Below are 16,356 nucleotides of genomic sequence, written 5' to 3' on the forward strand. Positions count from 1 at the left end.
GCTCTCATGGCTTTGCTTTGGGCTTCCCAAAAGGTCTCGTACCAATGAAGAGAGTATTATTTGTTTATAAACTCATGATCATTCCCTAAATGAGCTGATGTGGACTTTCATCCTCCAACATCACTGACATTAGTTACAAAGTTAAATCTTTTTAATCTTTTCGAAAATAGGGTAAGATTGGGTTGGGTTGGATTGTAATCCTATTTTCGGGTTTGTCGAGTTAACCCGACCTAAACAAATTTTCAACTTTCAAACCATTCAACCCTACCCAAATCGAAAAAAAATAAAAACCCTGAGTTGGGTTGGGTAGCTCAGATTGATCGGACTATCAAATCATATAAACAGTTCTAAAATGATATTTTAACGTATTTTGTTGATCGAGATTTCTAATATTTTAGAGGCAAAATTAGAGAAAAATGGAAAGTAATTAAGAGCAAAGCACATAGAGAGTCATTTTCTTTAGTTCCCTTTGGTTACAAATAGACACATAATCTACCTGCCTCACTTCTTCTCCTCCGCCGCTTCCGGCGGCGGCGGCGGCGGCGGTGGGGTAGCGACGCCGCCGTCAATGCAGCTCCTGCACGTTCTTTCTACCCAACCTTCAATGTCATTTTCTCCATCACCACCACCGCCACCGGAATGGTTTCCGCCGCAGAAGCGAGCCAAGATCCGAGCAATGACACCCAAAATTATGATGACTGCCAGCACCACCACCAGCGTCTGGATGGACTGACCAGAGTGGGAGGGCTCAGTCGCCGTCGCCGGAGTTGGGTCCGGCAGCGGCTGCATTTGATTTGCTTCTGTCGCCCACATTTAGGAATAATTGAGCTCTTCTCAAGCTCTGCAACGGATACATAAAAAGAATGAACAGCAGAGGTTCAAGAAGTGGATGCCCTATTATAATAATAATAATAATAATAATAATAATAATAATAATAAAATAAATAAATAAATAAATAATAAAACATAAAAACGGTCGTTTTTAAGGTTTTGTTTATGATGTCTGAAAATAAGATATTTAAACAAAAAAAAAAAAGAAAAAAAAACTTTAATTCAATATATGTTATTTTCATTCATTTATAAATATATTCACTACTGCAAATGATTATAAAAAAAAAAAAAAATTCAATATTAGTTTAATAATGTAATTTTTAAATATATGAAAACTTTAAACCCTAATGATTCGAGACCTTTAAATTTTATTTTTTAAATTTTTTTATCTAATAAGTTATTAAAATTTTAATTATCTGTCTAATGGGTATATTTTATTTGACCGGTTTTAAAATTTACAAAGTCGAACAAAATTGAAAAATTAATAAATTTTAAAAAATATTGATGATATTGAAGTTGGAAGGATTTTATGGTCTGCTGATTAAACGTAAAATTAAAAGTTTAAAAATTTATTCACCGAGGTAATTTTTTAACTGATATTTTAATAATTTAAACTCAAATTAATAATGGTATAAATTTAAGAATGAGTTTATATTATTTGTGAGTGATTTAAAAAAAAAAAAAAAAAAAAAAAAAAAAAAAAAAAAAAAACCTAAATTTATTTAAAATAACGTAAAAAGTTAGAATTAATCTGGGCCTGAACTAGATTTGGGCCAGAAAATCTCATTGAATTATGGGCCAGATTGTTTGGGCCTAGATTTAATTGGGCTAACTATCTTTTCATGGGCTGGACTGGTTCGGGTTCTTAAGTTGGGCCTGAACTAGATTTGGGCCGAAAGCGGTTCATTCTAAATCTGTATCCAAACACCCCCAAAAGTGAACCCATCAAATCTTAAGCTCGCAGTAGCCCCGTATATAAATTTCTTCATTAGGGTTTTCATCCTCTTCATACACTCTCCAAGTTCCAATCTCTCCCCCCATTTTCTCTTGCAGCTGCGCAAACCCTAATCATGGCTGAAAGAGGAGGAGACCGAGGCGGCTTCGGCAGAGGATTCGGCGGTAGAGGCCGGGGTGGGGACCGTGGCCGTGGACGACGTCGCGCAGGGCGCCGTGATGAAGAGGAAAAATGGGTTCCAGTCACCAAGCTTGGGCGTCTTGTGAAGGAAGGTAAGATTCAATCACTTGAGCAGATTTACCTTCACTCTCTCCCAATCAAGGAGCACCAGATCGTCGATACTCTCATCGGCCCCAGCCTCAAGGATGAGGTCATGAAGATTATGCCTGTGCAGAAACAGACTCGGGCTGGACAGAGGACTAGGTTTAAGGCCTTCGTTGTCGTCGGCGACGGAAATGGCCATGTCGGATTGGGAGTTAAGTGCAGTAAGGAGGTGGCGACTGCTATTCGTGGCTCGATTATATTGGCTAAGTTGTCGGTGATCCCTGTTAGGAGGGGTTATTGGGGTAACAAGATTGGAAAGCCACATACCGTTCCTTGCAAGGTCACTGGTAAGTGTGGCTCTGTCACTGTACGTATGGTCCCTGCTCCTCGTGGTGCTGGTATTGTCGCTGCAAGGGTTCCCAAGAAGGTGCTTCAGTTTGCTGGTATTGATGATGTTTTCACTTCTTCCCGGGGATCGACCAAGACACTTGGAAACTTCGTGAAGGTATATCATAATATGATGCAATATCCATCTCATCTGTTATGCTAAATATATGACTGAAATTTAAGGTGTCCATTACTATAACGTGTTGTGTCATTTGGGGCTTTCTACAATTCAGATTGGTAGTTAGTCGAACCTTGTGAAATTTTGTGTAGCAGTCTATATATGATTTATTATGGATATTTTACTGATTTGGGTTGTTCTTTCTTTGGATTCTTCTCTTTGTTTGTTCATCCATTTTCTTACAATAATGTGAAATTCACTTGAATGTTGTGGATAGTTTAGTCTTGAAGATGTGGTTTAAATCAAACTACTGGGTAGGCCTTTTGTAAGATTTTAGATACGTTTGTGATTTGTAAATGTTTGACAGTTTATGAGTAATTGGATTCATGTGTGAAGTTCGGATACCGCTTTTGATGTTTTTAGATTAGAGAACATCAAATTTTTCTTATGATTAAATGGCATGGAATTGGTTGATCGTGCAATTGTATGCAAATATGTGTGAAAAGGCATCGATAAAGATTGTTCTTTTCTTAAATGGGTTGATGTGGTTTGCTATTTAATGTTGAACATGAACTATGTAACGTTCAATCTGTTCGTATGAAATCTGGATTTGATTTATTCTGTCGTTCTAATTTGTTTCCATTTTGGCAGGCTACCTTCGATTGTCTATTGAAAACCTATGGTTTCCTCACACCCGAGTTCTGGAAGGAGACTCGTTTCACAAAATCGCCATTCCAAGAGCACACCGATCTGTTGGCAAAACCGACTGTGAAGGCATTGTTGTTGGACGATGCCGAGAGGGTCAATGCTTAAGTCGCTTGGGGTATGTTTTCACAAAAAGAGAAGAATGTTTTTGTTAGGAACTTCATAGTTTATGCTTTCTGTTGAGTTGTTTTACATTCATGGATAGTGTTCTATCTGATTCTTATTGGTACTTTGAACTGTGTTTTTTTGTTTCTGAATCCAATGGTGGCATAACGCTTGATTTTGAATGCATCAATCGCTTGCATTAGAATCAAAGCTAAGAAGAATGTTACAATGGAAATTAAGAACTTTGAAACGATGTATTATTTATATGATGTTTATTTACTATTTCAAGTATAATGATGAATTTAATTAAACTCAAGAAGAATATATAGTTTAATGATTATTTAGCCAAATTAATTTTGTAATGTAATTTAACCTGTACTATTTTACTATTTTTGAAGAGGAAGATGATCTATAGATAGAGATGTCCATTTTACACGTTTAGATGGAGAAAGAGGAGGGAGTGAGAATTCTTGTTAAATGAGGAGGGAGTGAGAATTCTTGTTAAATGAGGAGGGAGTGAGAATTCTTGTTAAATGAGGGAGTGAGAATTCTCGTTAATCCTCGTTGAATGAGGAGAGAGTGAGAATTCTCGTTAATTCTCGTTGAATGAGGAGAGAGTGAGAATTCTCGTTAATTCTCGTTGAATGAGGAGAGAGTGAGAATTCTCGTTAATTCTCGTTGAATGAGAGTGAGAATTCTCGTTAATTCTCGTTGAATGAGAATGAGAATTCTCGTTAATTCTCGTTGAATGAGAGTGAGAATTCTCGTTAATTCTCGTTGAATGAGAGTGAGAATTCTCGTTAATTCTCGTTGAATGAGAGTGAGAATTCTCGTTAATTCTCGTTGAATGAGAGTGAGAATTCTCGTTGAATGAGAGTGAGAATTCTCGTTAATTCTCGTTGAATGAGAGTGAGAATTCTCGTAAATGCTCGTTGAATGAGGGGGATTGAGTGAGAATTCTTGTAAATTCTCGTAAATTCTCGTTAAATGAGGGGGATTGAGTGAGAATTCTTGTAAATTCTCGTAAGTTCTCGTAAATTCTCGTTAAATGAGGGGGATTGAGTGAGAATTCTTGTAAATTCTCGTAAGTTCTCGTAAATTCTCGTTAAATGAGGGGGATTGAGTGAGAATTCTTGTAAATTCTCGTAAGTTCTCGTAAATTCTCGTTAAATGAGGGGGATTGAGTGAGAATTCTCGGAAATTCTCGTTAAATGAGGGGGATTGAGTGAGAATTCTCGTAAATTCTCGTTAAATGAGGGGGATTGAGTGAGAATTCTCGTAAATTTTCGTTAAATGAGAGGGATTGAGTGAGAATTCTCGTAAATTCTCGTTAAATGAGAGGAGGGAGTGAGAATTTTCGTTAGATGAATGAAATCTCACGGAGAAAATTTTCTTTAGATGAATGAAATCTCACAGAGCGAAAATTTTCGTTTGATGAAATCTCAAAGAGGAAGAGGAAGAGGAGGGAGGGAGGGAGTGAGAATTCTCGTTAGATGAATGAACCGAATGAAGTTAGAGACGAGATTATATTATTATCCGTCTTCATCCTCAACTAATTTTTGCCACCGTCTTGTTTAATATTATATTTTTAATAGACACAAACGTTTTTTTATTGTCGAAGACTATATTATAGTATTAAAATTTGAGTTTTTAGAAATTATGTTCGGTAGATATAAATTTTTTTATTGGGAATCTCCAATCTGTGCAAAAATAAATGGAGAATTTCGTGGCGGTTCCTCTCCTCCGTCCTGTGGTTACGGTTTTTAAATGTGTAATATTGAAGTCCTAAAATGTTTTTTTTTTTAAACTTTAAAAAAGAATTTAAAGTATTTTTGAAAATTTTTAAAAAATTTAAAGACATTTTTAATTTTTTTTTGAATTCTTTTCCTTTTTAAGAAAATGGATGTATTCCTTATTGTTGACTAAAATTTCCGTAATCTGAATCATAAATTTGAGGAAGGGTCAAAAAAAACTTCTCAATTGACTCTTCCTCTGAAGCTTTTCGTTTTCGCGTTCCTCTCAATCTGCGGAAACTTAAAGCTTCAGACGCATTTCAATTTCAGTTCAGATTCTCAGTTTCTGGCAATAAATCTCGGAATCTCCATCTAACCTTCTTCTCTTCGCTTTTTAATCTCATTTTTCCCTCCAGAATTTCACGATCTTCACCCCTCTCTTGTTCATTTCGGTTTCGATTTGGGGATGGGAACCCCGGAATTCCCTAATCTCGGGCAGCATTGCAACTTGGAAGATTGTAAGCAGATCGATTTCTTGCCCTTTACTTGCGATTGCTGTCGCCAGGTTCCTGAATCTCTCCGTTTCATTTTGAAATTTTTATATGAATCTATGTGTTGGTTTGTTTGAGTTTGTTCTTATGATGAATTATTGTTGTTATTGAGAAATTTATGTTTGGTTTGACTTGGATTATGATCGAATGGTTCTCTCTATTTTGGTTGTTCTGATGATGAAAATTTTAGGCTGTGATGAATTTTGCTGTTCTGTTTATCTGATGCGTGGAGGATTCTTTTACTTGAAGAATGAAGCATTTATTGTTCTTCTGGTTCTACTATTAGGACACAAACGAATCTGTTCATGAAATTAATGGAGAAATAGAAGGGAGAATTGTCAAAAACTATTGCGAGTTGAGGTTCTAATTGGATCATAGGAACTTTTTCAATGTATTACTCTGTAATCATTAGAATTTGGATTCAGGTTCTGAGTATCCTTGATTGATAGGCTTTTCTTTTTCGATTGCCATGGGAAGATCTCCGTTTATGATTTGATATCGATTGATCAGCTTATGATCACGATTTCATATCTTCAAGAATAAAGCTAGACATCAGGCGATTTGCTAGCGAGGAGGCTGAACCTCGAAGGAGATGGACACGAGGCGATGTGCCAGCAAAGACGCTGGGCCCCGAAGGGGGTGGATTGGAGGGTCCCACATCGATTGGAGAAGGGAACGGTGCTAGCGAGGACGAAGGGGGTGGATTGTGAGATCCCATATCGGTTGGGCAGGAGAACGAAGCATTCTTTATAAGAGTGTGGAAACCTCTCCCTAGCAGACGTGTTTTAAAAACTTTGAGGGGAAGCCCAAAGAGGATAATATCTACTAGCGGTGGGCTTGAGCTGTTACAAGTGGTATCAGAGTCAGACATCGAGCAATGTGCAAGGACGTCAAGCCTCGAAGGGGGATGGGTAGGGGGTCCCACATTGCTGGGAGAAAAGAATGAGTGCCAGCGAGGACGCTGGGCCCCAAAGGGGGAGTGGACTGAGATCCCACATCAGTTGGGGAGGAGAACATAGCATTCTTTATAAGGGTATGGAAACCTCTCCTTAACAGACACGTTTCAAAAACCTTGAGGGGAAGCCGGGAAGGAAAAGCCCAAAGAGGACAATATCTGTTAGCGGTAGGCTTGGGCCGTTACGTACTAATGCATTGTTTTGTCCATTTTACCTGTAAGAAATCTATCTCTGAACCATTTAAGCACACCAGTTGATGCATGTTATAGTTCAATGTTAACTGTAAGAATCTTTTCTCCATGACTTTCATTTCAGGCTAAAATTTTGGTTTCTGCAAGTTCTGTTGCATATGAACCCTGAATACTATGTGTCATGTGAATGTGCCATTTCATTTGAATCGGAAAAATAACCGAGTTTCGTTAGCTAATGTTCATGTAATATCTGGTTTGATTTAGGTCTTTTGTTTGGAGCATCGTAGCTACAATAGACATAGTTGTCCGAAAGCAGATAGACGGGATGTAACCGTCGTCATTTGTCCGCTTTGTGCCAAAGGAGTTCGTCTCGTCCCAGATCAAGATCCCAACATTACATGGGAGATACATGTTAACACTGAATGTGACCCTTCAAATTATGAAAAAGTCACAAAGAAGAAAAAATGCCCTGTACCTGGCTGTAGGGAGTCGTTAACGTTTTCAAACACGATCAAGTGCCGGGACTGCTCGGTAGACCATTGTTTGAAACACCGTTTTGGTCTCGATCATAAGTGTCCTGGTCCGAAAAAACCCGAACCAGCAGGCTTTCCTTTTGTTGGTGTTTTAAGTAGAAGTAAACAAGAAGAGAATGGACCTAAGAAAGCATTGCCTAACACAGCTTCCTCTAATTGGACTACAGCCCTCCTTAATGTAGCCTCGTCTTTTAAAGCCTCATGGAAAGCAACAGGCAACAACAGCAATGGAAATGGACATGTTGAGCAATGTCCACAATGTAGTGCTAAGTTTTCGTTGGTTTCGTCTCTAGTCGAGCATGTAAAAAAAGTCCATGAAAGCGGTGTCAATCGACCTGGGGCGAAGAAGGTAGTAATCGATGCTTGTCCAAAGTGTAGCAGAGGGTTCATCGATCCTGTTGCCCTCGTCGAGCATATTGAGAAGGATCATGGTGGTACTTCAAAAGCTTGAACATACGTATCAGAAAATCCTATTGCCCTCATCGAGCATATTGAGAGGGATCATGGTGGTACTTCAACAGCTTGAGCATACGCATAGGCGTCCAAAGTGTAGCAGAGAATTTATCGATCCTATTGCCCTTGTCGAGCATATTGAGAAAGATAGCGGTGGTACTTCAAGAGCTTGAGCATATGTATCAGAAAATCCTATTGCCCTCCTCGAGCATATTGAGAGAGATCATGGTGGTACTTCAAGAGCTTGAGCGGACACAAAGGATTCATCGATCCTGTTGCCCTCGTCGAGTATATTGAGAGGGATCATGGGATACTTCAAGAGCTTGAGCATACGTATCGGCATCCAAAGTGTAGTAGAGAATTTATCGATCTTGTTGCCCTTGTCAAGCATATTGAGAGGGATCATGGTGACACTTCAAGAGCTTGAGCATACGTATGAGAAAATCTTACCTGTTGAGACCGTTCATACGTCAGAAGGTACGAATGCCAACTCGAGCACAACTTTAATTGTTTCATCGAACTATTCCATGATAGAATAGATCGTTGTGACTACCTTTTGCGAAGTTTATACATATATATAAAAAAAAAAGGTGAGATGAAGTTCCCAATCGTTGTAGAATGTTTGAAGAGTTGAATTCATTCTTGAGTTCTTAGTTAGCTTTGTTCATACATTAGTTTTGCGAGTGTTTTGGAAGAGGAGGAGTCATCGAACTTTACCGAGTGTCTAATATAAAAGGCTCGTAAACTTTTAAAGCGTCTAATAAATTCTTAAATTTTCAATTTAAAGTTGATTTTCACATCTGATAGGAGAAAATCGAACTTTGAATCCATTGTAAAAATACTCATTAACTCTAAAAATAATATTAAAAAGTTCGGAAATCATTTATGAGGGAGGATAGATAGCTTTTGCAAAATTTCACACATAAAGCTAACTTAACGAAATAAAGATGTTTCACCTCTAGAGCCGGCTAAAGATGTCGACTAAATGCTTTGATACCAAATGATAAGCGCCAACAATGCTGGATTTTGCAAAACTAGAGGTCCTTCTAGAATCCTTGCAAAACGTTTACAGAGAAAGCTAACTTAACGAATTGATTCCAACCAAGAGTTAGGTTAAAAGATGAATGACTCTTAGATGGAACTTGGAATCTACGATGGTCACTCTTAGATTCCAAGACAACTCACTCTAGAATTAGCTTGATCAAAACTAATTGAATGAATCAGTTTAAACATCCAACCTAAAGCAAGGTTTGAAAGAAACCACCCAAAGGGTTTCAACCAGCAAGGTTTAAAAGAAACACAGTACCCAAAGGGTTTCAAGTTTTTGTAATAGGCCCACAAGATGACTCTACCCTAATAAAGTTCAACCACCAACTAAAACAAGTCTTTTCATCACTTCGGAATGTTAGTCACTCCATTATTTTCTTGATTTTATATCTTTCCCTCCATTATTTACTTTCTAATGTCGGTTGAATTGAAGTATTAACAAATTTTTTTTAAATATAGTGCTACAGTAGGTATTAATAAAAAATTTTAAAGTTCAAAAGTATTTTTGAAACACGGTTAAAAGTTTATATAAAATGATCGATAAAAATACTTTTTAGATTTTTTTTTTAAAAGTTAAAGGGTAATATTGACATTTTATGGATATTTTTTTTATTCAAAGTACAAAATTAAAGGATATTTTTATTAATTTAGAATTTTAAAACTTACTACTAAATAGAAATATACCCTCAATCTTGCGCAAAGGACGAATTTACCCTTAATTCAATTATGTTAAATTTACGTGCAACTGCCGGATAGATTCTGTAAATCGAAGCCCTAACTAGTTCACGAAATTGGGCCGCGTTTTGGGCCTAACAGCCGAAATCCGAGTCCATTGTACAAACAGAAAAACCCTCAAATGGTAAGACTATAAAACCGCAAAACCATTGCTTGGCCGCAGCTTTATACACTTTGCCGGTGGGATTCTGAATCCGAACTCTGCAAAATCGTTGGCCGCTGGTTAGTTTCTTGAAGTCTTTGTAGTTTATGTTTTTAATCTGTTTTGTTTTTTCGTTTCTGTGGAGTCGAAGAAGAAGAATTGCTTTGGTTTTATGTTTTTCCTTTTCCTTTTTTGATCCATTTTCAATATGAGTTCATATTCTATTGTATGTTTGCTTAATGCGTTGCTATTTTATGTACTGATTGTTGATTGTCGATTGTCGATTAGTGCCTTTTGTATTTGATCGTTATCGTCATCAATTTTTGGAATATGATTCAGATTTTAATTCGTTCGGAGTTTGTCCGTTGTTTTGTAAATAGTAGTTGATTATGTGAAACACTTCAGTAAGGTCAAAGAAAGAGAGACACATATCGAGTATAGTCATATTAGGGTTTTATAGTGCATATCAACTCGAATATTTGGAGATTGGGGCTAAATCAGTGTAAAATTATTGAAGAAAAGAGCGAAGTCGAACATAGGACTTGGTAGAAGTTACGCATAAAGCTCCGCGAAGGGTAGCAAAGCATTATAAGATTAGGATTTTGCTTGCTTCAGGCTGGTTTTAGATAATGGCTAGATTGTTAGTAGAATGAAGAACAAATCTCAAGTCTTAATATTGCAGACTATAAATTTGATGAACTATGATAAAATATATGAAAAAATCGGAAATCCTGAAGCCCTAGAGCTAATAGAATCTTGTTAAATGACTCCAAATGACATTTATAAAATGAGAACTGTGATTCAACAAGTATGAGGATGCACACCAAGTAGAAGCCGTGTTAGATCTCTCTCAGAATTGCCTTACTGGCGTTCAACTTATCTTTGTGTCTCTTTGATTGAAAAGTGCATAGTAAGTGTTCAATATGACTACCCTGGCCGCCAATCAAAGTACCATTTGAACCAAAGAATTTTTATAGGGCTTCTCTTAACACACGGATTTTTTGCCATGTCTGTTGTACCTACACTTCCTAGTTCCCAAGTCCACCGGTACTTGAATTCTTTGGAACTTTGTGCCCCAAGATGGCCTATAGGAGGCCTCATGATTGGCTTGAGATGGTTAGGATTTCTCTGATTAATGCTGAGGAACTACTAGGTGGTGATGCTTATTTTTCTGTCTAGCATTTTCCATTAAGTTTATTCTGACAGAATATGAATTTTTTATTCTAATCATCTGACAATGTACCTCTAGAAGTTGATTTAAAGATTATTATTTTAGTTTGTGGTTGAGAAGTATTCTCCTGGCATACATTCGGATGAATGCACTTTTTTATTTTCCTCTAGTGGCATCTCTTAGAAAATTTGACGATGATCTGTGCTTTTGTTGGGGGTTCTTCACTTTCTTTTCGTCAGCCTGATCCATTGTAGTTGCTATGTGTAATCTGTAATATATTAAATGTATAACTTGAAAGGACTTATTTATGTCTGTCATTTCCAGGTATCTCTCAGATCGTACCTCTATTCATTTAAGAAATGGAATCCCAGATCAAACATGCTTTGGTGGTCAAAGTAATGGGCCGAACTGGATCAAGAGGGCAGGTGACTCAAGTGAGAGTCAAGTTTCTCGACGATCAGAATCGTTACATCATGAGGAATGTCAAGGGACCTGTAAGGGAAGGTGACATTCTTACCCTTCTGGAGTCTGAGAGAGAAGCAAGGAGATTGCGTTGAGGACATCGTCCCGATCTTGGTTCTCTGTGTTGCAGCTACTGGTGATTTGATTATCCTTCTCATTACACACTCTAGATATAGAATGATGTCTCTTATCAATTTTCCCTCTCTTGGTTACTGGCATGTTATCTCAGTAGTTCGATTCTAGGGTAGAATGTTTGAACTTTATTTGGATTGTCAAACAATTTTAGTATTCTAATTTAGGGTTTCTACGTAAAGGGCCTTCTTTATTTGGACTTTTAATTTGTATTAAATTACTGGTTGAAAATTTTGGATTTTTGAAGAATGTCTTTTTGTTTTAACTCATTTTGTTATGTGCGTACAGAATAATATGCTTGTTTGATAGTTAGGTAATTTCTTTTGTATAAATGTTCTTCATATCCCCCCTTTTTTTTGTATAAATATTTTTATAAAAAAAAATGTTTAAACTAAATTTTCAAGATCTTTGTGAATTGGGTCATTTTGTGATTTGATTTGAAATTTTTTATTCAATTTTGTGTAAACTTGTTACCTAATTCATCTATAAAACTTTGCTTTTTATTATAATCTTATGCTAACATGGTTATAGTGACAAAACCTGAGACTTTTATATACATGGTTCTATATATCACTTTCACATGAACCAAACGTTTTAGGTGGACTCACTTTCATGCACCCTATAGAAGACACACCCTATAGAAGATATTGTCTGCTTTGTTTCGTTATGTATTGTTATGTATTGTCATTAGCTTCACAATTTAAAAAGTTGACGTGGGATCTCACAATTCACTCCCTTAGGGATCCAGTGTTCTCACTAGCACATTTATTAGCTCCGCTAACATTTGTAACGGTCTAAGCTCACTTCTATTAAATATTGTTCGTTTTGGTCTATGTATTGTTGTCAGTCTCACGATTTCTTCATTATTTTAAAACGTTAGGGAGAGGTTTTTACACTCTTATTAGGAATATTTTGTTTCTTTTTGCAAGTGTGTGATATCACACTATACCTCTTTATGGGTTTTATGAAGAAATAATTCATTTGAAACTATAATAAAATTAACCTTGGTCTTGCATGTTTCATCTAACGCTTATAAACTAACTAATGCAAACTGAAATAAAAAGAGAAATAACATAAAATGAAACGCCCTATACTAACCTATATGCTACTAAATGGAAATGTAACTAACCCATAGTCTCCTAAATTCAAATTACGAAACTACCCTACACATGTGCTACAGTCTCGTAGTTGCAATGCCACCGTTAGCCATACAAGGGAGCCTTGGCTTTACCTGAAAAATAGAGTAGCAAGGGAGCCGCCACCGTTAGCCATACAAGGGAGCCTTGGCTTTACCTGAAAAATAGAGTAGCAAGGGAGCCTTGGCTTTACCTGAAACATAGAGTAACACATGACTTGAGTATTTTAAGAAATACTTAGTAAGCAATCTCCGTATCGGGGTTAAATGCAAACACACACAATTACATATATGGGACCTATCTCTTACGACGGCTATCCTAACGGGCAATTTGGATGTGTACTTAATTTCCCTACACATGGTCCACACGTGCGAGTATGGACCTACCAGTCGATTCGCGCTTTCTAGTCGGGTAAGCATTCTCTAGTCGTTATTGATGCCGGACACCCATTAGGAGTAGTGACCATCATGTCCGTACTATCGTGAAGCTCGATACATGTGCACACAACAATGCATGAGATCTCAACATTTTTCCATTTTCATTATCATTTAATACAACCTCACTAGCATCTTTTTCATATCATATAATTTCTCATAACGTTTATCATATCATTCATCATAACTTTCATGCATACGCGAGGGTCGTATTTCATGCTAGTTCATCGTTTTTGCATGTCAATCATATCATATCATTCATGTCACACATATCCTCAGCTCAGTCGGCTTAAACAGCTCGACTCGATTCACGGCTCAAATAATTTTTTTTAAACGAGACAGTTCAACGTTTCTACCCATATATTAACTCTTTTAAAAAATATAAATTACACCAAAAACAGAAATTAATATACGTTCAATGAATTTCTAAACATGGAAAAATGAAATTAAAAAAATATAATAAATATAAAAATGTTCCAATAATAAAATGGTAAAAGTGAAATAAAAATAGTGAAAAAAAAAAAAAAAAAACAGCCAAAAATAGAAAATTGTGAAATATTAGTAATTTTTTTCCATAATTTCTGCATTTTAAACTGCCGATTGCTCCAGCTTCAATCTTCCGATTTTCTCTTCACAATTTTCGGATTCAAAATTCTTGACTCGTTCTCATCTCCTCATCACATCTACGGCACGCCCTGCTGCCGATCTCTCCTCCTTCCCCGTCGATCTTCTTCCTGTTTCCCAATCTCTCTGTCTCCCTCTGAGGTTCATCGCTTGGAAAATCGAATCAATCTGACGGTTCGTTGATTCTGCAGCTCAATCGGTATGTCTGTGTCTCAGTCTTTCTCTCAATCTTGGCTTCTGTGCTCATTTTAAATGGAATTTCATGGTGGAGGCTGTTCAAACGTGTCTTAGTACTTCTACCGTTTGGTAGAGTTGTGAAAAATGAAGGCATATGTTCACTATAATTGATCATTGTTATTAGGTCACTCCGATGTCTTTTTTTACGTGTTTTAATTTGATTCCTTTGCGTTCTTCAGTTTTCTTTTTTTCGGTTTTGTTGCAACGTGATTTGCTTGATGTTCATGTGCATAATTTTGAATATTTGATGATTTATTCATGGTTGCTTTGGCTGTATTGTGAATTTTCTTGCTGAATTACTTTTGAGCAAAACTTATCACGATCTAATCCAATTCTATGGGGTTTGGTTTGATAAATTGGGAGATTGTGTCCTGAAATGGCTTCAGATTGATTCTTCCAAACTTATACTTTCACGAGTCCTATGTGTTGAAGATTGTTGGGAGGGAGTTCTACATTGGCTAATTTAGAGATTGATCATGAGATTACAAGTAAGAAATACTATCTCCATTGGTATGAGGGTTTTGGGAAAACCAAAAGCAAAGCCATGAGAGCTTTTGCTCAAAGTGGATATCATACTATTGTAGAGATCGGTGATTCTTAACATGGTATTAGAGTCATGTCCTTAATTTAGTCACGTAAGTAGAATCCTCAAATGTCATAACAAAGAAGTAGTGAGCCTCGAAGCTATAGTAAAAAAGTGACTCAAGTGTTGAACAAATGGTGTATTTTGATCGAGGGTTCCAGAGAAGGAGTCGAACCTCGATTAAGGGGAGTCTGTTCAGAGGCTTTTCAAGTCTCAGAGAAGGCTTTATGATGTACTTTTTTCAAGAGGATTGTTGGGAGGAAGTCTCACCTTGGCTAATTTAAGAGGTTAATCATGAGTTTATAAGTAAGGAATACTATCTCTATTAATTATTGGTACGAAGTCTTTTGGGAAAACCAAAAGAGAGCTTATGCCCAAAGTGGACAATATTATACCATTGTGGAGATTCGTAGTTCCCAACAACACTACACGTCGTAGTTCCCAACAACACTACACGTCGTAGTTCCCAACAACACTACACGTCGTAGTTCCCAACAACACTACACGTCGTAGTTCCCAACAACACTACACGTCGTAGTTCCCAACAACACTACACGTCGTAGTTCCCAACAACACTACACGTCGTAGTTCCCAACAACACTACACGTCGTAGTTCCCAACAACACTACACGTCGTAGTTCCCAACAACACTACACGTCGTAGTTCCCAACAACACTACACGTCGTAGTTCCCAACAACACTACACGTCGTAGTTCCCAACAACACTACACGCTAAAGTTTCCTTGTTAAATCTATATATTTTCTGAAATTTCAAACTTATAACCTTTGATGTAATTCTGCGTATGATATGGTTGATTTGATTTGGGAACATATTAGTCCATTGCAGTTAGAAGATGGCAGCAAAATACATAGTAGTTTCTACACTTGGAGCATTTGCATTTGCTTATATTTCTGATAATCTTGTTGCTGACAAGAAAATATTTGGAGGTAACAATCGGTCCTCATCATTTGGCTTTGCAGTTTCTTGCTCTATTCTCTTAATTTCTTGCTCTTTTCAATGGATTTCTTGTTCAGGAACAACCCCGAGTACTGTTTTAAACAGCGAGTGGTGGGAAGAAACTGACAAGAAATTCCAAGCATGGCCTCGTACCGCCGGCCCACCTGTGGTCATGAACCCCATCAGTCGCCAGAATTTCATTGTCAAAACCCGCTCTGAACCTTAAATGTTGCTTTGGTTGTCTATTTATACAATTTTGATTGGATAATTCTGCTTTTGGAAGTACTTCTTAGTCATTAAGCAGTTCTAACCTGCCTTCATATTTGATGAGGGGAACTGAAGGAATTGTTGTTGAGCTGATAGCCTTTTTTTATTTTTCCTGTTTAAGTTGCATCATTGGCTTGTTTGCTATGTTGATGGTGTCAGGATGTTGATTCTGAATAAATCAGTGAAATGGGAAACTTCTCTTCCATGTCTCTTTCAGATGAGGTAGAATGAACACTGTTCTTATTTATTTACTTTGATTTATAAGATCTTTTGCTTTCTATAGTTGTATAATTATAAGAATCTCACCTTGATTTAAAGAGTAAAACGAAGCATTCCTTGTAAAAATGTGGAAACCACTCTTGGTGTACGCATTTTAAAAAACGAGGGGAAGCTGAGAACGGAAAGCCCAAAGATGACATATCTATTGGTGGTGGACTTGACTATTACATGGGTGCATAATCCAATCTTTGACACATGGGTTGAAGTGAAATACCAGCACACCTGTATTGTCCGTTTGTATTGTCCGTGACACATGCATGTGTCATAGGGTAGCTCACTTAGGCCACAGGGCATAGGAGTGATGGAGAATTAGCACCTTGTCACTCCTTACTGTACATTTTGAGCCATTTCCAATCCTTCTCGAGTA

At 37.1% G+C, this 16,356-nt stretch overlaps 5 protein-coding genes across 6 annotated transcripts; 4 read left to right on the top strand and 1 right to left on the bottom strand.

The window, feature by feature from the left end:
- Positions 1-368: 368 nt before the first annotated feature.
- LOC111804479 (uncharacterized) lies at positions 369-858 on the bottom strand. Its single transcript, XM_023689302.2, has one exon. The coding sequence runs from the start codon at positions 811-813 to the stop codon at positions 502-504; it is 312 nt and encodes a 103-aa protein (XP_023545070.2). The 5' UTR covers positions 814-858; the 3' UTR covers positions 369-501.
- A 972-nt stretch (positions 859-1,830) lies between these two features.
- Positions 1,831-3,551, top strand: LOC111804311 (uncharacterized). Its single transcript, XM_023689066.2, has 2 exons — positions 1,831-2,555; positions 3,207-3,551. The coding sequence occupies exons 1-2, from the start codon at positions 1,902-1,904 to the stop codon at positions 3,366-3,368; spliced, it is 816 nt and encodes a 271-aa protein (XP_023544834.1). The 5' UTR covers positions 1,831-1,901; the 3' UTR covers positions 3,369-3,551.
- Positions 3,552-5,295: 1,744 nt separating this feature from the next.
- LOC111804174 (zinc finger (C2H2 type, AN1-like) family protein) lies at positions 5,296-8,435 on the top strand. Its single transcript, XM_023688890.2, has 2 exons — positions 5,296-5,663; positions 7,061-8,435. Exons 1-2 carry the CDS (start codon positions 5,565-5,567, stop codon positions 7,778-7,780), a joined length of 819 nt encoding a protein of 272 aa, XP_023544658.1. The 5' UTR covers positions 5,296-5,564; the 3' UTR covers positions 7,781-8,435.
- Positions 8,436-9,633: 1,198 nt separating this feature from the next.
- On the top strand, positions 9,634-11,736 carry LOC111803087 (small ribosomal subunit protein eS28z/eS28y). Its single transcript, XM_023687357.2, has 2 exons — positions 9,634-9,786; positions 11,202-11,736. The coding sequence occupies exon 2, from the start codon at positions 11,237-11,239 to the stop codon at positions 11,432-11,434; it is 198 nt and encodes a 65-aa protein (XP_023543125.1). The 5' UTR covers positions 9,634-9,786; positions 11,202-11,236; the 3' UTR covers positions 11,435-11,736.
- A 1,869-nt stretch (positions 11,737-13,605) lies between these two features.
- LOC111803886 (uncharacterized) lies at positions 13,606-15,915 on the top strand. 2 transcript variants are annotated; one of them, XM_023688490.2, is made up of 3 exons: positions 13,606-13,864; positions 15,323-15,433; positions 15,521-15,915. In XM_023688490.2, the coding sequence occupies exons 2-3, from the start codon at positions 15,340-15,342 to the stop codon at positions 15,667-15,669; spliced, it is 243 nt and encodes an 80-aa protein (XP_023544258.1). In that variant the 5' UTR covers positions 13,606-13,864; positions 15,323-15,339; the 3' UTR covers positions 15,670-15,915. The 2 variants fall into 2 exon arrangements, with proteins under 2 accessions (XP_023544258.1, XP_023544259.1); XM_023688491.2 differs by having other exon boundaries at positions 13,609-13,864; positions 15,333-15,433.
- The last annotated feature ends 441 nt before the right edge of the window (positions 15,916-16,356 follow it).

The sequence above is a fragment of the Cucurbita pepo genome, chromosome 10 (genome assembly GCF_057944985.1).
Source record: "Cucurbita pepo subsp. pepo isolate OVF chromosome 10, ASM5794498v1, whole genome shotgun sequence".
Taxonomy (NCBI): domain Eukaryota; kingdom Viridiplantae; phylum Streptophyta; class Magnoliopsida; order Cucurbitales; family Cucurbitaceae; genus Cucurbita; species Cucurbita pepo.